This window comes from Drosophila mojavensis, unplaced genomic scaffold, assembly GCF_018153725.1.
Source record: "Drosophila mojavensis isolate 15081-1352.22 unplaced genomic scaffold, ASM1815372v1 contig_231, whole genome shotgun sequence".
Taxonomy (NCBI): Eukaryota; Metazoa; Arthropoda; class Insecta; order Diptera; family Drosophilidae; genus Drosophila; species Drosophila mojavensis.
Window position 1 is genome coordinate 9288543 of NW_025318772.1, and position 20316 is coordinate 9308858.

The following is a 20316-nucleotide window of genomic DNA, read 5'->3' on the forward strand; positions in this document are numbered from 1 at the left end:
AAAAGAACAAAGAACGTTAAAGTATAAGAAAATTCAGGACAAAAGCTGAAGTAAGACAACAAAAATAACGTAACGTATGGCATACAACGTAACGCGTTAGAAAGATAAGCCTAATAGGATGGATTACGTACACGTTATGGATGTAAAGTAGGGCAGCGAAAGTATCGTAATGCAACGTTACGGAATAATACGTAAACGACGTAAGAAAAAGGACATAACGTAACCTTACGTACCATAACAGGAAAACCTAAAACACGCAAGACAGTTTATATATACCCAAAAATATTATAGGAAAAGTCTATCATACCCTCCACTCGTAAGGGCGTTCAATGAAAGAGGCGAGCGAGTTGTTTCCATTGGGTCGCGTCGGATATTATTGTATAATCGACGAAAGCAGCATAAACCATAATAAACCAAGGCCAAGTCGAGACTCGACACGCATTTTTTCGACACTTTTCCCCCACTTTGGTCAGCCTAAAACCTGGTTACGAAAACTAAAAACCAGAAAAACGAAAGAAACACCAACTGCGGGTAAAAATGAAATAAAATAAAATAAAGTAAAGAAATGAAGAAGGGAAGAGGTAAAGACATCGAATCAAAATAATAAATAAACTCTTTATGAATTATCGCTGAACTAGTTTCAATGGGCGCGTGACAGACGAACAAAAGAAAAAGAAAAAGAAAAAAAAAATACATTACTAAATTTTATGCGTATGCTAAAAGGTAAATGGAAATCGAAAAATCGTAATTCGAAATCTTTGTTCGAAAGTTCGAAATTTTGGTCAATTGATGACGACAACAAATCGACACAAATATTCACACACATACATACAAGTATACATGTGTGTTTGTGTGTGTGTGTGAAATGCGGAAAATAGCGCACGCTCCAATCTCACTCATTTCGTTACATGGATCAGCCACAAGAGATTATGAAAAATTTCAAATGTAAATTAATAGAAACGAAACGAGACGAAACACACAAAAAAAACCCCAAAGTAAAAAGTTGCAACCGAAACGGCAATTGCTGTTGCTCTTTCTATTGCTGTTGTGCGCAAAGTGATTACGAAAAGAAAAAAAAATAGGGGAAAAAAACTCTCAAAGTTTCACTCCATTCCTCGGCACGAGTGCGGAAGTTAAGTTATCCCACGGCGTTTGGGCAGCGCTCTCTCGCAATGTGTGAATGTATTTGGACGCGCTTACAACTCCATTTGTCTGTCTGCCCTCTCCCGCACTCCCCCTCGCTCTCTCCGCTTACACACTCAGCTTTGTGGCTGTGTGGATTTGAAGCCTGTCCAACTCGTTCCACATGCGTGCGAGTTTATTTTAAGACGCATCGATCAGCAGCGCAGTTAGTCGAAGCAGCGCTCGTAGCCAATAAAATCAATTAACACTTTCGGTAGTGGCGGTGGCGGCGGCATCGGCATCGCTGCCCACGCACTGCTCGCGTCGCAGCTACAAAAGCTTCAAACTTCAGTTTAGCTTTTAAATATTGTCAAACATAGAAGAAGAAGCTGACGATGAGCCATGAGAATGCGAATGAGAATGAGAATGTGAATCAGAATGAGAATGTGAATTCAAATTCGAATGAGATGACGTTGCGGTCGCTGTCGATGTCAGCGTCGCTGCTTGCCTTGGTCGTCACACACGCACACGTACACAGATGTGCATGCGTGTGTATGAGTATTTTGCTTTGTTGCTAGTGAAAATTGGGTTATTGTCAGAGAGCCATCCATTCATTGAAGCGCTAACAGAGCGTGGATAGAGAGTTAGAGAGCGAGGAGGGAGTAGGGTGTGTGCTGTGAGGTGTTGTGTTTTTATTGAACTTTTTGTTTTATTTATGGAAATTAGTGTCAAGTAAATCATGTGCATGCGCTTTTGCACACACACATACATATGCATACACAGAGCGATAGGAATTTCTATTAACAGTTTATAGAAAATCGATTAATTGTAAGCTAGCTCTTCACCTTTGTGAAAGTCGATATTAATAATCGATAAGCATTGAAGGGGCCGGGCGGAGGCGGAGGCGGAGGTGGAGGCGGGGCTAGCTCAACAGCAAACCAAAACGAAAACCAAATCGCATCGAAAGGTGAACCAGTTATGTTATTTCCGCTATTGAAGGAAGTGGTCAAAGGCCAATGGACGTGGAATGGCCTTTAATATTATATTATATAGCGTATAAATGTATGTATATGAATAATCAAACTGAACTTGAGTCGCTCTCGCCCAATAAGGCGCGTTTGCTTGCTGTGTGGGAAGTGGTGGCTCGTACGCTGATGAGAATCTAATTTATGTATAGATGTAAAAAAAACAACAAAGTGAAAAAAATATGTTTTAATTGAAAGAACCTTAAAGAAAAGACAGACGCGCAAAATGGCTTTCTTAATTGAATTTGCTCGACAGCAGAAATTAGCCAATTCCAGTGGCAGAGACAGAGACAGAGGCCAAGTCTGTCAGCGTTAAAGACTTTTCCTGCCCATCTATCGATAACTCAACGTAATCGCAACTCTCGCCCAGCTTTCAATAGCAATAGCGCTGTTCGGCTTTCGTCTTTCGAGTTTTCGGCCTTTGCAACTTCAAAGCAAACGACGCATAACTGTCAAATTTTCACACATTCAAATGATGGCCAGACCCGACTAATGGGCAACAGATTGGCAGGCGCTGCTGAGAGAGACAGAGACAACAGACTTACAGTAGCTGTCGTCGTTGTAGTTGATGTGTGGCCCGAGCTAAAGGACATGCGAACCACACACGATGCCCCTGCGGCCGATGCTAATTTGCACGCCATAAATGAAACGAATGTGTTGAGTGGGCAAAGCGAAGCGAAGAGAGAGCGGCGAGCCAGCGAAAGAGAGAGAATGGTGGAGTTAAGTGATGAGCCGGCTGGCTGCTTCTATTTGGGTGGGCCACGGCAACGGCAACCGCTGAAGACGAAGACGAAAACTGAGACGAAGAAGAAGAAGACGACGACGGCTGCAAACGACGTGACATGCGTTGCCGACAACGCCCCTGGGCTTATACATAGTTACGTGTACATAGTATGTACCCATGCCTATGTACACACATACATACATAGATAGATACACTTGCAGAAAACTAAGTATGAAAATTCGATTTTCTTTGAGTTGCAATTACAGTCTAATAATAATAATAATAATGAATAACAAGGTGTGCAAAACTATGCTCTTCCCCTTAGTGTATACACATAGCGTAACGTAATGAAACATAGCGTAACGTAATGAAACATAACGTAACGTAATGCCATTATACACCCCACGTAATGCCATTATACACCCCCGAAGCAAAGTCACGCGAGTTACCATACGAGCGGCATAGGGAAGAGAGAGCATAAACGATATGTGCAATCGGAGCTGAAGCCGTCGCGCACTTTGATGTAAAGTAGGAAGCGCCGATAAGCCAGCCGCAACAGCAGCAGCAGCACACAGCAAAGGCAACGGCAATGGCAACGGGCAGCAGCAAGGCCATCGCGGCGGTTCAATTGAAGAGCTGCTGGTTCTGTGACTAAATGATTAAGGCTTATCTGCTGCTGGAAGGACCTCCAGCTTGGCCTGGCTGTCCCATCAGCCATCATCATGCCATGGCCTCGTTCGCCTCGCCCTCGTCATCAGCGTCACACACACACTCACTCTCACATACACACACGCACACTTGAATACATACAATTATCAGCTGCCGTTGGCCCTCAGCTAGCTCTCGTTCTCGCTCTCGCTCTCGCTCTCTCATACGCTCGTTTGCTCGCTCGATAGCTGGCGCACTCTCTCCGCAGTTGCGCTCAGTGGTTTTTCAGTGTCGCCGCCGACTTTGCTTCCTTTCCCATACGCTAATCGACCTCACACAAAGCGCCCCACCAACGCCTCTCACTTGACTAACCGTGGAGAGTGTAGGTGTAGCTATGTGTGTGCCCTGACTAGTCTAAATGTGTCTGTGTGTGTGTGTACATTTCGACACAGTACGTCGTACTGCTGCAGCGTCGATTTTGTTACATAGTGAAACGAAACGAAAAATGAAACGCTGCGAGCAGCGCTGTCGGCGTCGACACCAAAAATTCACCGAGCATTGAAATCGGACAGCCCGCTCCGCTCACTCAGCTGCAGCAGGCAGCGAACAGCGAGCAGTGAGCAGCAAGCAGCAAGCAGCAGGCAGCGACGTCGACAGCAGTCACCCGAACCGTTGCTCAGTTGGCTACACTGAGTTCAGTTCTCCGCAAACTTTCAAGCGAAGCGGTTGTGGTTCGTTGTCAATTGCGTGCGTTAAACATAGAAAAAAAGTAAAATAAAATAAAAGCAGTTGACGGCCAAATTAGCAGCTGCTACAGCAACAACAACAACAGGGTTTCAATAAAAAGTGTTGCAATAAATATGCATTAATAAAGTTTCGTTAAATTAGAAAACAAATTTAAAGTAATCTAAACGGCGAACGGTTGAAAAAAAAAAGTCCCCAAAAATTAGATAAATCTAAATAATTAATTTTGATACATGTGCTTTGTGCTTTTGTGTGAATAAATGTGAATACATAACAAGTTTCTAAGCAAATTAAGCAAAGCAAAAAAGAAGAAAAATAAAAAGAGGAAAAACAACAACAACAACAATAATTGAGCAAATTTTCAATTATAAAATGTACGAGCCGTATGTAAAAATAAAAAAAAAGCGAAATGTGCCCGAAATCTATCAAAATGAAAATCTTGTTGTCGATGTGAATTTGGAACAACAGCAGCAGCAGCAACAACAACAACAACACCAACAGCAGCAACAGCAACAACAAGAACACCACCACCAACAACAACAACAGCAGCAGCAACAAATTTCAAGTGATAATTGTTGCTGTCAAAGTGGAACGCAAAATGTTGCCGCTGCCAGCGCTTTGAGCAGCGCGTTGGCAGAGACGCCAGCAGCGAGCAGCAGCAGCAGCAACAACTGCAGCCGCTTGCAGCAATTGATATCAACGCCTCCAGTATTACTGCGCAGATCGTCGCTAACGACGACGCAGGCATCGACGTCGACGTCAACGTCAACGTCAACGTCAGCATCGGCGTTGCCACAACACCCACACGCTGTTGCTGTGAGCACGCCAACGTCAACGCCGCCACCACCGCCGTCGCCACCATCGCCGCCGCACCAGCAGCAACAGCAACAGCAGCAGCAGCACCCGCAGCAACAAGCGGCAGCAACTTCAGTTTTGCAACAACATTTGGGTCACCTGAATTACGAAAGTGGAGCAACTGCAGCAGCAGCAGCAGCGGCAGCAACAAGAAGTGGCACAGCAACACTGGCGCAACATTTGGCAACACCCAGCAGCATACTGCAGGCTGCTTTCAGCAACAACAACAACAACAACAACAACAGCAGCAGCAGCAGCAGCACAAGCAGCAGCAACAGCAACTTACAAAACATTTTAACGCGCGCACAAAGTTCCTCCTCCTCCAGCAACAATTGCAGCAGCGCCTGTGCCGGCAACAGGCACTACAACGGCAACAGCAGCAGCAGCAGCAGCAGCAGCAGCAACAGCAACAGCAACAGCAACAGCATCATTGCCAGCCGCCTCTTTGGACCCACCTCATCCATCGCCAGCTGCAGTAGCAGCAGCAGCAGCAGCAGCAGCGCCTCCTCCAGCTCGCTGTCGCCGCATCATCATCTGCATAGCCATCATTCCGCTTTGACCAATTCAATTACGAATCGCATTAATCAATCGATACGTCGGCATCTCAATCAGCAGCAACATCACCAACACAGCAGCAGCAGCAGCAGCCACAACTCTGCCTCATCCTCAGCGAGCAATAGCTCCAGTTCTTCTTCTTCTTCTTCTTCATCGTCGTCGTCATCATCGTCTCCCTCCTCATCGCACTATCAGCAGCAGCAGCAGCCGCATTTTAATTGCGCTCATCCTGCACAGCAGCAACATCAAAGCCACAGCAACCAGCATCACCTCCAGCAACACCAACAACAGCACCACCAGCAGCAACAACAGCACCACCAACATCATCATCATCATCATCACAGCAACAACAACAACAACAACAATCAGCAACAACAACAACAATCTCCACTGTGCCTAGTATTATTAGTTAAATGCCCCAATTCGAAGGAGTTTTGTAACGCCGCTGCAAATTTCTGTGATAAAAGGTAAATAAACTCCACACACAGTCATATGCATAAGTATGTGTACACCTGAGGGAGGAAGAATTAAATGGAAGAATTAAACGGAAGTGGAACAAAGTTTCAATTCCATCAAATTAAAAATGTTTGTTTACTAAAATCAAAATTGAATTTTGTTGAACTATAGCAAAAACGCCATCAAATAAATATATATATACATACATAAATACATGTATGTATGATAATAAAATATAAAATATATTGATAAATAATATTTCGATATATATATGTATATATATATTTTAACTACAGTAAAAACTCAGTATGACTATCAATCAAAGAAAGTTTTTCAACATGCTCACCTTCAAACGGGAGTTTGGCTGTTTGTTCGCTCTAGCGCGCTTTTACTGTACTTTTACAGCACTGGCAATTCATGGCGCGCATCCTTGACTGGCTGCAAACAAAATATTTTGTTTGTACAAATTGTCAGTGCATTTACCAACATTATTTGCTGTGTTAATTTCGATGACTTGCACTTAAACACACACAAATATATACTTCTGTGTGTGCTTGTGTGTGTGTGTGTGCTAGTTTTGTTCGCAACCTCGGCGTAACCCACTTTTAATTGGTTAACGTTGTGTGTGACCTTAGTGAGTCTTGAGCGTGAGCAAAAGATTGAGGCAGCTGCTGTCAGTGTTGCAAAACGCAATTGTAAGGAATGCAATGTGGAGGAGCAGAAACACTAAACAGCTGTCCTCCTGGCGTTACTTACACACACATGCCTTCCTTTTTTTTTATCGAAATGGATCTGAAAATACTGCTGATTGAGTTTTTTTTTTTTTAGCTTTCTATGCACTTGTTGCTTTTAATTAGCCTTGGGAATTGTCGCGCCAGCGAAATCGGTCGATAGGCCCTGAAGCAGGCGATAACGATTTGTTATTTATATTTCCCTTTATTCAAGTGATTCATATGGCACAAGAGTGAAAGAGCGAGAGAGAGATAGAGTGAGGGAGAAATGGTGCGGTGCAGAGTAGCAGCACACACAAAATCACACACATATATCCCTATCGCACTCACACTCATGCATACGCTCTTGCCTTTTGTTCTCCCCACATTCGCACTCAATTCGATATGTGTTCTCTCTCGCTCACGCTCTCCCTCTTACTTAACGAAAGACTTGCAGAGTCATTTGCGTTCAGTAGCATATCGGAGTATTGTCTTCGCTTTGATTTTCGTTAATGGACAACAAAATGACTGAATTGTGGTTTAATTATGTGTGTGTGTGTGTGTTTTTTTTACACGCCCTCTGCGCAAACGGAACGGGAAGTTTGCTTCAGTGCGCCTGCGGCAAGGGTCAGACGTGACTTGACTCATTCTTCTGACCGCTAGCAACATGTGTCTAGAGCTTTTGCTTCTGCTTATGCAACTGTTATATGCATTTGTTGATCCTCTCTTCTGTCAACACTTTCCAAATACAATTCCCATGTGATATGTTGCAGCAACATGCTGTTAAGCCTTTGAAAAAATAAAAATATGAATTCGAATCGAAAAACGTTTCCAAAGCCAAAGCCAAAGCCAAATCCAGCAACTTTCTCATTTTAATATCAAATAAGTAAATGTATGTAGTTAATAAATTATTTAAATGTAGAAAAAAACGACTGCAAAACTTTCAAAAATTAAATTAATTAACAACGGCAGACATCGATTGCCGCAGCAACATGTTGCCAAGGCGTCGCTGTGGCTGAGTGATTCGCTTCGAGTTGCTTGAACTCTGCTCTGCTCTGCTCCAATCAGTGAAATGATTGCTACAAATATTTTTATTATTATTTTTGGTTTTCACTTTGCTTAACGCATTTCACCCAGCATCATCGCCTCTTTCACATTTTGAATTTAGAACAAATCTCTACAGCGAAATAAGTTTCTAAGCCAATAAAAAGATATTCAAAGAGCGAAAGAGGGAGTGAGAGGAAGATAGAGAGAGGCGCGAGTAGAAATCCGGCAACAACAACAACAACCAAAATGAAAGCACGACAAAAACAAAATGTGAAAACGCATGAAAGCCAATTTCTTGTCGTCGCCGTTTCTTTCGCTTCGTCGCAGTCGCCGCACAATTTGTTTAGAAAGTGCAGAGAAATGGTAAAAGCGGCAAAATGCAAACAAGCCAACAACAACAACAACAAAAACTATAGACAGTCCAAGTTTGGCCCCAAACTCTTGTGCAGTGTAAAAAATTGGGCACAAAATGTTTATTAATTTATTGATTTCATATCATGGCTCAACACGTTAATCATGTTTGCTAATGACGTACGCTAATGATAATCAAGCGTTTTTACTATTATACAATACAAGCGCCACGCGCTCGCCTCAACCGGGTAACGTGCTGACTGAACGTAAACCACAGCAAGAGAGAGAGAGACAGACAGAGAGCGCGAGAGCGAGAAGGCAGGCGGCATGTAAGCTGAGCTTTGACTGTGTGCGCTACGTCATCAAACGAGTTTTTTCGCCGCAAGCTTGGCGCGCGTTTTTGTTGTTGCTGCTGCGCTGACGATTACATAAAGCGCTGTCGTCGTTTCATCGTTATTCGTGCCTAACAACGATTTGCTCTCGTTTTACGTCGCCTGGCTTCGCTTACATTGCGGTCGGGTGAAATTCGCAGTCGCAGCCGCAGCCGCAGCTGACGTCTGTTTCTGACGCCTACACGCCTGCGCGCTTACAGTGCACGCCATACAAATAAATACAGGCCAGGCCAGGCTTGACAACGGCTCATTTCAATGCTGCTTGTAATGCTTACGTAACGGAAATATGTTTTCCCTTTGTCATTATTCGTTATTAACGCAAAACTAGTGTAAACTTTCGTTTATGTTGCAATGCGGCCCGACAAAGTGTCAAAAATTGAGCAAGATCCCATCTACATAAGAGCAACAACTGTATTTTCCTTATCTGGATCTTTAGTCTCTATGAAAATAAACAGAAAATAGTTTCATTTTAGATGTAGAACACAGCAAATATTTGTTATCTTCTTCTTCTTCTGTTGCTGCTTCATTGTAAAGCTTTGTTGTACAAAGCGCAGCCTTTCACCGTTATAACAGATTTGATTTTTAATAGTAATAAACAAATGCATAATTGCAATCGTTTGCAAAAAAAAAGTGCAAAACTTAGAAATTTCACTCTACTTAAACGATTTTTATACATTTTATATAACAACTTCAACAGCAACAACAATAACAGTAGCCACAGCAGCTGCTGTTGGCAGCGACTTTCACGAAAAATGCAAGCAAAACTGCAGAGGGAGCGAGAGAGAGTGAGAGGGAGAGAGAAGCTGAGGAGCTTTCTCCTTATGGGTCGGCCTTTGCCTCGACTGCGCTGCGCGGTGCTGCGTTCGTAAAAGGCAAATGGACGCAGCGCAACGCAACGCAACGCAACGAAGTTAACGACTGACTTCACACAAAGACAATAAGCAATTCCAACAACAACAACAAATAAGAAACGTAGCGAAACGAAACGAAACTTAACGATAAAACGAAACTTGAGCGTGGGAGTTTACAAAAATTGATATGCCCTCAAGTGTTGACATCTCGGTCCCCCCTTCGCCATACACACACACACATTTATATGTATATGCATGCAGACATGCAAATGTATGTATGCACGTATGATGACGAAGAGCATAAATGAGCAAGGCGTAGTCGAAGAGAAATTGCATGAGCCAATGGGGTGGGTGTCTGGCCATTGTTACTGGCGTTGTTGTTGTTGCTACTGCATTTAGTAGCGGAAGTGAAGAGATGAGCAGGCGCTAAGAGTAGTTTCTCTTTTCTTCTTCTTTAAATCATTTACATTGGCATGGAAGATCACATTATTTAAATTAAATTGCCAGCTCGTTTCTGTGCTGTTGTTGTTGAATTTATCTTTGCATCGCATATGTGTGTGTGTGTGTGTGTGCAAAATGAAAAGCATTTCCTTTTCTTCAAAGCGTTTTTCACTCAACTCATTTGTTGCTGTTGTTGTTGGACGAGTGAAAGGAGCATTTTCTGCCGCCGCCTCTGTTTGTTGTTGCTGTTTTTTTTTTTTTTTTTTTATGTTTTGTTGCTGTTGGTGAAAACGCCAACAATAACAACAGCAGCTACAACAGCAACAACAACCACCAGCCGAGTGAAAACTCATGCGATAATTTGTTGTAAAAATGAAAATTTTCACCATTTTTATTATTGGCCTGCCTTTTGTTGTCGACATTCGTTTGTTCGCTGTGCGGCGGAGGCCTTTTTTTCTTTCTATCAAATTTCATTTAAATGCTAATGAAAAGTTGCCGGAAATGTGTTTCGACTTCAATTATATAACAAGCAACTTTTGTTTTGGCGGAAAATTGGTGAAAAGTTGTTGCTCAATTTGGCGCGATTTTCGTTTTACAAGACAGGCAGACGGACAGACAGACAGCTGTAAAGACCCCAAATATGTTTGCTTTTTTCTTTTGTTTGCCTTTTCATCTTCTACTCCTTCACGTTCGGATTTGTTGCCCATCCCTTCCTCTCCTACTCTCTTTGCTAAGGGCAGCTAAGCCGATCTATAATGCGCAGCTTAACACGTGCTGCTCTTTGTCATAAATTCTCTTTGCTTTGTTGACCTGCCAGTCTTTCATTCTCCCTCTCCCTCTCTCTATTTCTCTTTCTGCTGTGCCCGCACAATTGAATGGAAGCATTCTGTGCAACGGTTAAGATCACTCAAGGTGCTGCCTTGGCAGCGTGTCCATGACCAAATGCATTCGATTCAGCTGCCCATGGCGTCGGCGACGGCAGCGACCGCGACTGCGACTGCAGCAGCAGTAGACAAAAGGCATGAAAAGGCTGGACCTAAAAATAAGCAGCTGAATTGAGTACAGTAAAGATATATAGATTGTAGGTAAACACTCATGGCTACTTTAATAGAATTTTACTTATTATTATTAATATTTATATTTAATATATATTAATATTTTCCACATTTGTCTTGTCCTACAATTCCCATTCAATATATAAGCATATTTTCCTATTTCAGTTTTCTTTCGTTAAGTAGTTTGGGTCCAGCCTAATCAGCTCGAGTGCTGAGTCATTGCTCACGCGCTGGGAGTTCTCGCCGATTGCTGTAACTCATTAATCATCGTGAGCTTTAACTGTGCACTGCGGCTGCCCGAAAATCACTTTGGCTTAGCTTTACGCCCCCTTCCCAACCCGCACGGTTTAACCTTAACTACGAACTTGTGCGCCATGGGCTTTGCCTTGTGGCGCCGACGACGCCAAACCGTGTTTGAGCTGAACATTTCCAATGTCATAATAAACAAAAAGTTTCGACTCGAGCCCTTCAGCAACCGCAGCAGTAGTCGCAGCAGCAGCACCAGCAGCCGCAGCAGAGCAAAAAAGAGAGCGCAAAAAGCGTATGAGAGACGGATGGTAGCTTGTGCTGAGCAGGTGTTTGTTTCTGTTCGCGTGTGAGTGTGTGTGTGAGTGTGCGTGTTTCGTTCAATGCCAAATCAATGTCATTAACATTAAAGCACACTCACTAAAAATTGTATAAAGCTACTTGAAGGTACTAAACCCGACGGCGATGACGACTCGGCGGTTGACTGCCCCGCATGATTGACGTCGGCGTCGGCGCTGACTGCGCAGCTGCTTGTTATTTCTGTTGTTATTTCTGCTGCTGCTGCTGCGGCTGGTTGCTGCTGGCAACTGTTTCCGATGCTGTTTTACGGTTTGTTCACCTTGATAAAATTCGCGTCAACCTTTTAACACACGCACGCGCTGTCACACACAGGCGCATTGAAGGTCCTTTTCAAGCAATTCGGATGGCCATGGCAGAGCAGCGGGCAGCGGGCGACGGGCGGCAGCGGCAGCGGCAGCTGAGCAGTGAACATTTTGTGGCAACTCTTAGGAAAATCTCATTCAGCCTTGTAGAGATTTTTCCGTGTTTTTCTTTGCTTAATTGTATATAAAAATGTTGCTGCATCTGCACCCAGAGGTCTCTTTGTTATTTGTCTAGCTATAGCAGATCCTCCCTCTCTCTTAATCCATCTCTCCCTCTCTCCCTCTTTCTGTCTCTCGCCCGCCCATTGTTTGCTGTCAATTTTCCACTCTTGGCTACAATTTTTGGTCTATTGTTTGCTGTCATCTGCAGGCTCTGCCTGTGACTTATTCTTGTCTCAGCATCCTGTGACGCATCCGTGTTGGCCGTCTTGCCAGATTTACCTTTAATTTTGGCAGCCCACACAACGGTTGCAGAGTTTCAGTGTTTAGTTACAATTTGCTGCTTTGGCTGAACAGACGCGTCTGCATCGCTCATCGACTGCTAATAGCAGAAATAACTCAGCTCGCGCTCTTTGCTCACTCCTTAAGTCAGGCAATCGTAGCAAGAAAAGCTTTTTAGTGAGCGCGCTCAGAGCTTTGAGCTCGCTCTCTTTCTCTACTCTCCCACTCAATCGACGAGGGATAACGGTTAATGCTCAGCTTTGCGCACGCGTCTTTGTCGCAATTATGCGCAGTGCAGATTTTGGCGCATTTTACTTTGTAATCTCGTCTCTTCATTGTGCTTGTGCCTGTGCCTCGTGTGTCTTGTCTCCGTCCCGTTACAATTTGTTTTAAATAAGAAAGAATTTAGTGTAATTTCGTGTTCTTCTGTCGTGTGCGCATTGTGTGCGTGTGTGTGTTCAAGCTGGAGAACTCATTGCTGCTAAAGCTGCTCAATCTCTTGGACAGACACTCCAGATCCGACAGTCGCTTCGTCAAGATTGAGTTCGAGCGCAGCATCATGGAGATACTGCAAGAGCCAAGGTGCTCAATTATATATTATATATTAATCTCTATATACATATATAGCTGCAATTCAATCTAACCACACTTTATACTAATTCGCCCTGTCTCTCTTTGCTTCTTCTCTTGCAGATTGCCGGTTAACGAATGTCAGGCAAGCCAAACAGCTAGAGTCACCTCGAACCTGCACGCATCCAGTAGCACAATGGCGGTCAGTCGCGTACCCTCGCCGCCCCTGCCGGAAGTAAATACGCCAGTCGCTGAGAACTGGTGTTACACGCAGGTAAGGCGCCCGTCACCCGATAACCCGACACCCGATTAACGATTGCCGTTTATCGATGCCCTCTTTGTCCCTGTACGCCTGGCTCATCTGCCTGGGGATTAGGTTTCAGTTTCTGTATGCATTTTTCTTTGCATTTCTATGGATTTTCCTTAACATCTCTGCTCGAATTTCATTTCTGTAAGCCGAATCCAGCTTTGTGGAAACTGCATTTCCGCTCGTTACGCAGGTGTGCGCTTCCAGCCAAACCAAAACTGCATTCATTGACCCATGAATGAGTTTAGCTGGTAGATTAACTATATACTAAGGAATAAATGTTCATGTAGATTGTTTAGGTGGATTGATTGAAGATCAACATAAAGTGGTAGAGCCAGCTAACAATATGCATAATTTGATTCGAAAGGTTCTTCTTTCCTCCAAGCAATCAGATTTGCAAACTCTGAAAATGTAAGGGAATCTACATATCTCTATGAAAGACTTGTCTGCATAATATTCAGATCTTAAAGCAAATTCTTGTTACATTCAAAATCTAACGGTCTTTTATTCATTTCATTTACAGGTCAAAGTGGTTAAATTTAGTTATATGTGGACCATAAATAACTTTAGTTTTTGTCGAGAAGAAATGGGTGAAGTGCTCAAATCTTCCACATTCTCAGCGGGTGCTAATGACAAACTGAAATGGTAAGTAAATTTGGATTTGATATATTGTATTATATATACCATATAGATCTCTCATATTCTACCATATTAGATTATATAATCTGACTAACTTGATAAATCTTCTGTTTCGCTTAGGTGTTTACGGGTAAATCCCAAGGGTCTAGATGAGGAGAGCAAGGATTACTTATCATTATATTTACTGTTAGTATCGTGTAACAAATCTGAAGTCAGAGCCAAGTTCAAATTTTCCATATTAAACGCAAAACGTGAGGAAACCAAAGCCATGGAATCCCAACGGTTAGTAACTCGCACGATTCCAGATGTTATCAGAATGTTTTACTATATCTATTCGATGCTTCCATAACTTTGCAGCGCATATCGTTTTGTTCAGGGGAAGGATTGGGGCTTTAAGAAATTTATACGCCGCGATTTTCTCCTGGACGAGGCCAACGGCCTGTTGCCAGAGGACAAGCTGACCATCTTCTGCGAGGTGAGCGTGGTGGCGGATAGCGTCAACATCTCGGGACAATCCAACATAGTGCAGTTCAAAGTGCCCGAGTGCAAACTCTCCGAGGACCTTGGCAATCTCTTTGACAATGAGAAATTCAGCGATGTCACGCTCTCCGTGGGCGGTCGAGAATTTCAAGCGCACAAAGCCATATTGGCAGGTAAATATAGAGGATATATCTCTCTGATCTGATCTAGAATCTAATAAACCCCTCTCCTTCCTCCCTCTCTCTCCCGTGTGCAGCGCGCAGCGATGTCTTTGCTGCCATGTTTGAGCACGAAATGGAGGAGCGTAAGCTGAATCGTGTCGCCATAACCGATGTGGATCATGAGGTGCTCAAAGAGATGCTGCGATTCATATACACGGGCAAGGCGTCCAATCTAGAAAAAATGGCTGATGATCTCTTAGCGGCTGCTGATAAGGTGAAGAACTCGATCCATGCTGAATAGCTGAATGCTGAATGTCCATCCATTTTCATTGTAACTAATTGTTGTATGTCTCTCTGTCAACTGTTACAGTATGCACTCGAAAAGCTGAAAGTGATGTGCGAGGAGGCGCTGTGCGTCAATCTCTCTGTTGAAACAGCAGCCGAAACGTTAATATTAGCTGATCTCCATAGTGCGGATCAATTGAAAGCACAAACGATAGATTTCATTAATACGTAAGTGTTTGCCCACAAGAAATTGCTTTAGCTTTCTCATGACTGTGACTAACTGTTGTCTCATTTACAGTCATGCCACCGATGTGATGGAAACCTCTGGCTGGCAAAATATGATTACGACACATTCACATTTGATAGCGGAGGCATTTCGTGCGCTCGCAACACAACAAATCCCACCAATTGGACCACCAAGGAAACGCGTGAAAATGAGCTGAAACCTTAATCCAGCAGCTAACCATGTAACACTAAATGCAACGGCAACAGGCAGCAACAACAGCAACACCAATAACAACAACATCAGCAACAACAACAAGAACCACAACAACAATACCTACAATAATAACAATAATATTAACAACAATTGTAAAATAGATTTAAAACGTGGCATGCAAATTGTTAATTTGATCAAGCAATTCATATGCTATGCTGCAACAACAAGAGCAACTATTATTCATAACAACAACTATTGTCAAAGTTGCATGCAATTGTTGTTTAGCTTGAATAAGTCTACGAATACTGTTATCCATAACAACAACAACAACAATTGTAAAGAACATTTCGAATGTTGCCTGCATATGCATTTTTTGATCAACACTAAAAAACCAACAACACCAACAATAAGTGCAGCTACAAATAATATAAACACCAACAGCAACAACAACAACAACTGGTTTAAGCCACAACAACAAGCATTCTATATGCCGATTATTGTTTCAATATCGAGTAATTTAATTTTCAAACACTTGATAAATGTAATATTTTTATTTTGTTGATTTATGATTTATGATTAATGCTTAATTTTAAGATGAAATTACAAAAAAAAAAAAAAATAATAATTACAGTAAAAGTAAAATAAATATATAATAAAATTAAAAAAAAAAAAAATCAAACAAGCAAAAAACACAAAAAAACAGAGAAAACAACACAAAATCAATAAGAATAAAGTGTGCATAAGGAGAAGTAGATGTAGAAGATGATAATGATAATGATGATGATGATAATGTAACGAAAAGAAAGGCAAACATAAACATAAACGAAGAATAATAAATTGCATAACTATTATAATTATTATTATGAATTATGATTATGATTATGATTATTATTATTATTATTATTATTGTATAACTATATTATTATATTACAAAGCGTACACTTTGATTGTGATGTATATTCGATGAGTATGACTAATGCATAATGATACGGATATGATAATGAAGTTGATTTATATATTGTGTATATGTAAACTCTGCTAATTCAATTCAAGAGAAGCCAGCATTCGAACCTTTTTATTTTTGTATTTAACTAAACAGCAACAACACCAACAGCCACAACAGATTGTAAACCTCTTCTCTTTTCGTTAAAAAAGAAACAACAACAATAAACTTTAATGTTTTTTTCTTTATTTTAAGTATTTAATGCAATCTTCTTCATTTCTTGTAAAAAAAAACAAAACAAAACAAAACAAACAAAAACTCTTAAGAGAAAACAACTTCAAATAAAAGCAAATTGTAGCACTCTGTGTATAGTAAGCAAAAAACAACAACAACAAAATGAGCAAGTTTTACTGGATCAAGGTTAGATATATACGTATATATATATACATAGAGTTTTAGATGACTCGAGTCTAGTCAAGACTTTCTTCTCTTTCAGCAAAACAAAGGAACAAACGAACAAACGAACGAATAAACTAAAAAGTGATAATCCATAACAACTACAAATAAATTAATAAATAAATAATATTCAAATTTTGTTAAGAGCAAGAAAAATCGAACCTAACCTAGCACCGCTGCATTCAGCTAGAATTTTGGGGCTAAGAAACAAGAAACAACAACAAAATTTGTAAATACATTTAGCAATAGTTATTTTTGATTCCAATACGAATGCACAATATAAATCTGAACAATGTTTGGCACAGCATATGAAACTAATTGAAATTTGTGACGTTGATTGATTGATTAATGGGTGACGGATCCGGATTGATTGAGGCGGCGCATTGCTGTGCGAAAGTTTGTTTAGTTCAAATATCAAAATGCAAAAAACATATTAAAGCTACTAAGGAGACATTTTTATGCATGCCAATCTAAATGTGTAGAAAACAATAAACAATTGAAGAAAGCAACTGGGATCGAGAGTACGAGTACTTATATATATATATAAACTTATATATATGTATGCATATGTAATAGAACTAAATAGTAAAACTGGGGCGGGGTGAGGGCGGTTACAACACGGGCGAACCAGAAGCAAAACCATTTTTAAAGTGACATATTGTAATTGTATTTAACAAATTAGATAATAAATTAATATGTTCTAAATATGTTGCGCCTATTTCTTCTCCTGCTCGTCGAGAAACTGTTGCAGGAGCGAGGCATCGATTGGTATGTTCAGCTGCTCGGAGCCATCCACACTGCGCTTCGACTTGACCAGTTTGTGATCCAGAAACTCTGTCAGCTGGGCGCGCAGTGCCAGGTCGGAGCTAACCAGAAAGGCCTCGCGACAGCTCCAGTAGAGGTCCTTGAAGGGCATGCCCTGATAGTTGGCATTGCCCTTGTTCTTCAGCTGATACTTGACAATCAGCATGTAAATGCCGCGCGAGTTCGTCGTCAGCGAGGAGAAGACGCTGCGCAGCGAGGAGAGCGCCAATTCGCCAGAGTTCTGCACCAGCAATGAGTTCTCGAAGGCCGTCTCGTCCGTGTAGGGCAGCATGGTGGTGCAATCCCACCAGGAGAAGTTAAAGTTGCTCAGCTTGTTCTGGTCCCAAACTAAAAACGGGAAGAGGAGGAATTAGTAGTGAAAGATGAGCAGGAGGAGGCAAGCTCGACTAGGGGATACCCATGTTGAGCTTGAGCAAAGAGGAAAGATCTTCAAATTATCCTATGGAGTAGGAGTTGGAGTCTGGAGTTGACTCTAGCTACATATGTATAATGCTGTCAACGAATATGCCTCTCTTACTGCACTGGATACGTCATGTTTACTTACGCAAAGGTGTATTGATATGATCAATCGAGGCCAATAGGTGAATGTTGGGCACGCGTGCCAATCTGGATAGAATGTCCTGAGCTTTGACGTTGCGCAGCATAGCGCCGTCTAGATTGTGAATGATCAGAAAGAGATGTGTTTCAGGTATAAGTGCAAACTCCTCCTCGATCATGTCGACGGCCTCGTGTGCATTGGCTGGGCTCGGGCCAGCATCTAGAATCTCGCTGGTAATACTGTCCAAGACGTCCTTCAGAGTCAGGCTGGGAAAGAAGCCATTGATCACTAACACCGTTTGCTGGGCGAGAATCTCACGATGAAAGGATTGCAGCAATTGCCGCTTTGAGCCGAGGCCGTAGAGCAGAATGTTGAAGCCTTCGTTGAGAATGCACATCCATTTGGCAAAGTACGAGCGATACTCCTCCATAATGGCATTGATGGCCATCTCGTGCTCTGGCGAGGCTTTCATATCTGCCAGCAGACTGAACAAACGATCAGCGGCTAATCGTGGATTCTTCAAGCGATCCAGCGTGTGATCCGACGTGAGAATCTTGCTGCTGGCATGAGAGTGAAAGTAGCCATCGCTCTCGGGTACGAACTCATTCGATCTCTTTACCCGCGCCGATTGCCGCTGGCGAGCAGCTGATGGCGTCTTCGGCAGCACCGGCACGACTATTGCGCGACGAGCCTTTGATGGCGTCTTGGACTCATCATCTGCGCCATCGTTCTCAGAACTGCCACCGTCTTCACTGCTGCTGCTGCTGCTACTCGAGGAATTGTCGTCGTCTGGACGAAAGTCGCTGTCATCCGCAGAGAAATCCTCATCGGAGTCAGCCACAATTTTGGCAATCTCTATAATAAAATATAACATGTTTTTAGATCGTAAATTAAATGGAATTCCATACGCGACGCACGTTGTTTCACCCTAGTTCTGACGTGTGCCGGAGTCTTGGGCTGATCTGCCTTTTTGCGCTTCGTGTCTGGAGTCTTGACGCCCAGTCGCGGCGTCTTTGGAGTCTTCGGTGTGCTGGGCGTGGCATTAAGTGCAGCTAATGCCATAGCATCGCGCTTCTTGGGTGTGTTAAAGCCGAATAAGCTTGTGCCCGCTACATTGTAGTCGGCCTGTATTAGCTGCAGATCCCGTGAATTTGGCTTTGCGGCACCCATGTTCTCTTCATCATCTTCTTCAGACTGGGACTCATCCTCCGCATAGTTGATGTCACGCTGCCCACCGGACTTGGCCTTGTACTCTTTATACTTCTTAGTGGGACTCGGTCTGCGTGTGGAGCGTCGTGTGCGTGTCTGCTCCTCGGGCTCAGCAGCACTTGAACCGTCAGAGTTCACTAACTCAGTCGATTTCAGACGCCGCTTTGCATCTTTCTGTTTCTTTGGTGTCTTGTACTCTCCGGCAACTGTGTGTATTTTTGTTGGCGTCGTAGTCATTTTATATATTGTTTACACACCACTACTAACAAAAGCTGTTTATTAAGATATAATATACAAATACAACATTTGTTGTTTTTGCCGCGTTTTGTAAACTTTTATCGAATAATCAACTTCATTTACTGATCATGGACTATCGATTATGAATTTGAATTCAATAAAAACACTAACCAGAGAACACATAGACCGGACAAGTAGTGTAAAGCGTTTTGCACACTTTTTTTCGGGAGTTATCTCCCAGACACTTCGTATTTGCTCGGCTCTTCACTTTTTGGGTTCGAGCTACGAAAACATACGAAAGCACAATCATTTCACTTCATGCGCTCGACCGAGATGGTCGACTGTTGAACAAAGGATCCCTCTGCGCTGAATGTTTCCCTTGCTCTCTCTCTCTCACGATGCTCTCTGCTCTCTCAAATATGTATATGTATGTATGCATGTGAGCACAAGCAGCGCTCACAAATTGAAATTTCTTCGCAGCGAGAGCCCATGCCTACCCTTATGTGTGAAGAGTATACCGAACTTTTCAAACCGTTTGCCATGCGTTTTCGTTATTATTTGTGGGAAGGGTATGAAGGCGTTGGTGCGCATAATGAAAATGTGTTCGCGACGAGCATGCACACACACACTTACAGTATGCTACATGTACTATGAGCATTTGTATGCCTGTGTGCGAAGCTCTTGCTGCCTGTAGCAATTTTAAATCCCAGCATTTGCATTTGGTCGATCTTGTGAAGTGCTCACATACATATGTATGTATGTATGTATATACATTTGATTGTGTGTACGCATGGGAGACGCTGCTCACAATTTTGGGATATAACTTGTAGAAGCACTTGTATGCCTGTGTGCCTTTACATGTGCGTGTGTGTATGTGTTTGTATGTATGCATGGGAGATGAA

At 42.5% G+C, this 20316-nt stretch overlaps 2 protein-coding genes across 4 annotated transcripts in view; one reads left to right on the forward strand and one right to left on the reverse strand.

The window, feature by feature from the left end:
• The window catches only part of LOC6575417 (protein roadkill), a 51794-nt gene extending 36489 nt beyond the window's left edge, over positions 1-15305 (forward strand). Inside the window, exons 1-8 of one of the 3 annotated variants that reach the window (XM_032728105.2) lie at positions 4627-6140; positions 13019-13169; positions 13726-13847; positions 13962-14123; positions 14199-14494; positions 14578-14756; positions 14853-14995; positions 15066-15305. In XM_032728105.2, coding sequence (XP_032583996.1) covers positions 4636-6140; positions 13019-13169; positions 13726-13847; positions 13962-14123; positions 14199-14494; positions 14578-14756; positions 14853-14995; positions 15066-15210 — 2703 coding nt within the window. In that variant the 5' untranslated portion in view covers positions 4627-4635 and the 3' untranslated portion in view covers positions 15211-15305. Of the gene's footprint in view, positions 1-4626; positions 6141-12403; positions 12908-13018; positions 13170-13725; positions 13848-13961; positions 14124-14198; positions 14495-14577; positions 14757-14852; positions 14996-15065 lie in introns of those variants that run through there. The other 2 variants (XM_032728106.2, XM_032728107.2) reach the window with 2 other exon arrangements.
• Positions 15306-16435: 1130 nt separating this feature from the next.
• On the reverse strand, positions 16436-19540 carry LOC6575418 (origin recognition complex subunit 2). The gene is made up of 3 exons (XM_002001391.4): positions 18886-19540; positions 17975-18823; positions 16436-17757 (listed from the first exon to the last, which is right to left on the reverse strand). Exons 1-3 carry the CDS (start codon positions 19412-19414, stop codon positions 17321-17323), a joined length of 1815 nt encoding a protein of 604 aa, XP_002001427.1. The 5' UTR covers positions 19415-19540; the 3' UTR covers positions 16436-17320.
• Positions 19541-20316: the final 776 nt, after the last annotated feature.

Bases quoted from the DNA above. Each gene is read 5' to 3' on its own strand.
- LOC6575418 (XM_002001391.4), bottom strand. From the start codon at position 19,414: ATGACTACGACGCCAACAAAAATACACACAGTTGCCGGAGAGTACAAG. The intron at 18,824-18,885 runs GTGCGTCGCGTA...ATTTTATTATAG, and splicing joins CAGAACTAGGGTGAAACAAC to AGATTGCCAAAATTGTGGCT. The intron at 17,758-17,974 runs GTAAGTAAACAT...TCCCGTTTTTAG, and splicing joins TCATATCAATACACCTTTGC to TTTGGGACCAGAACAAGCTG.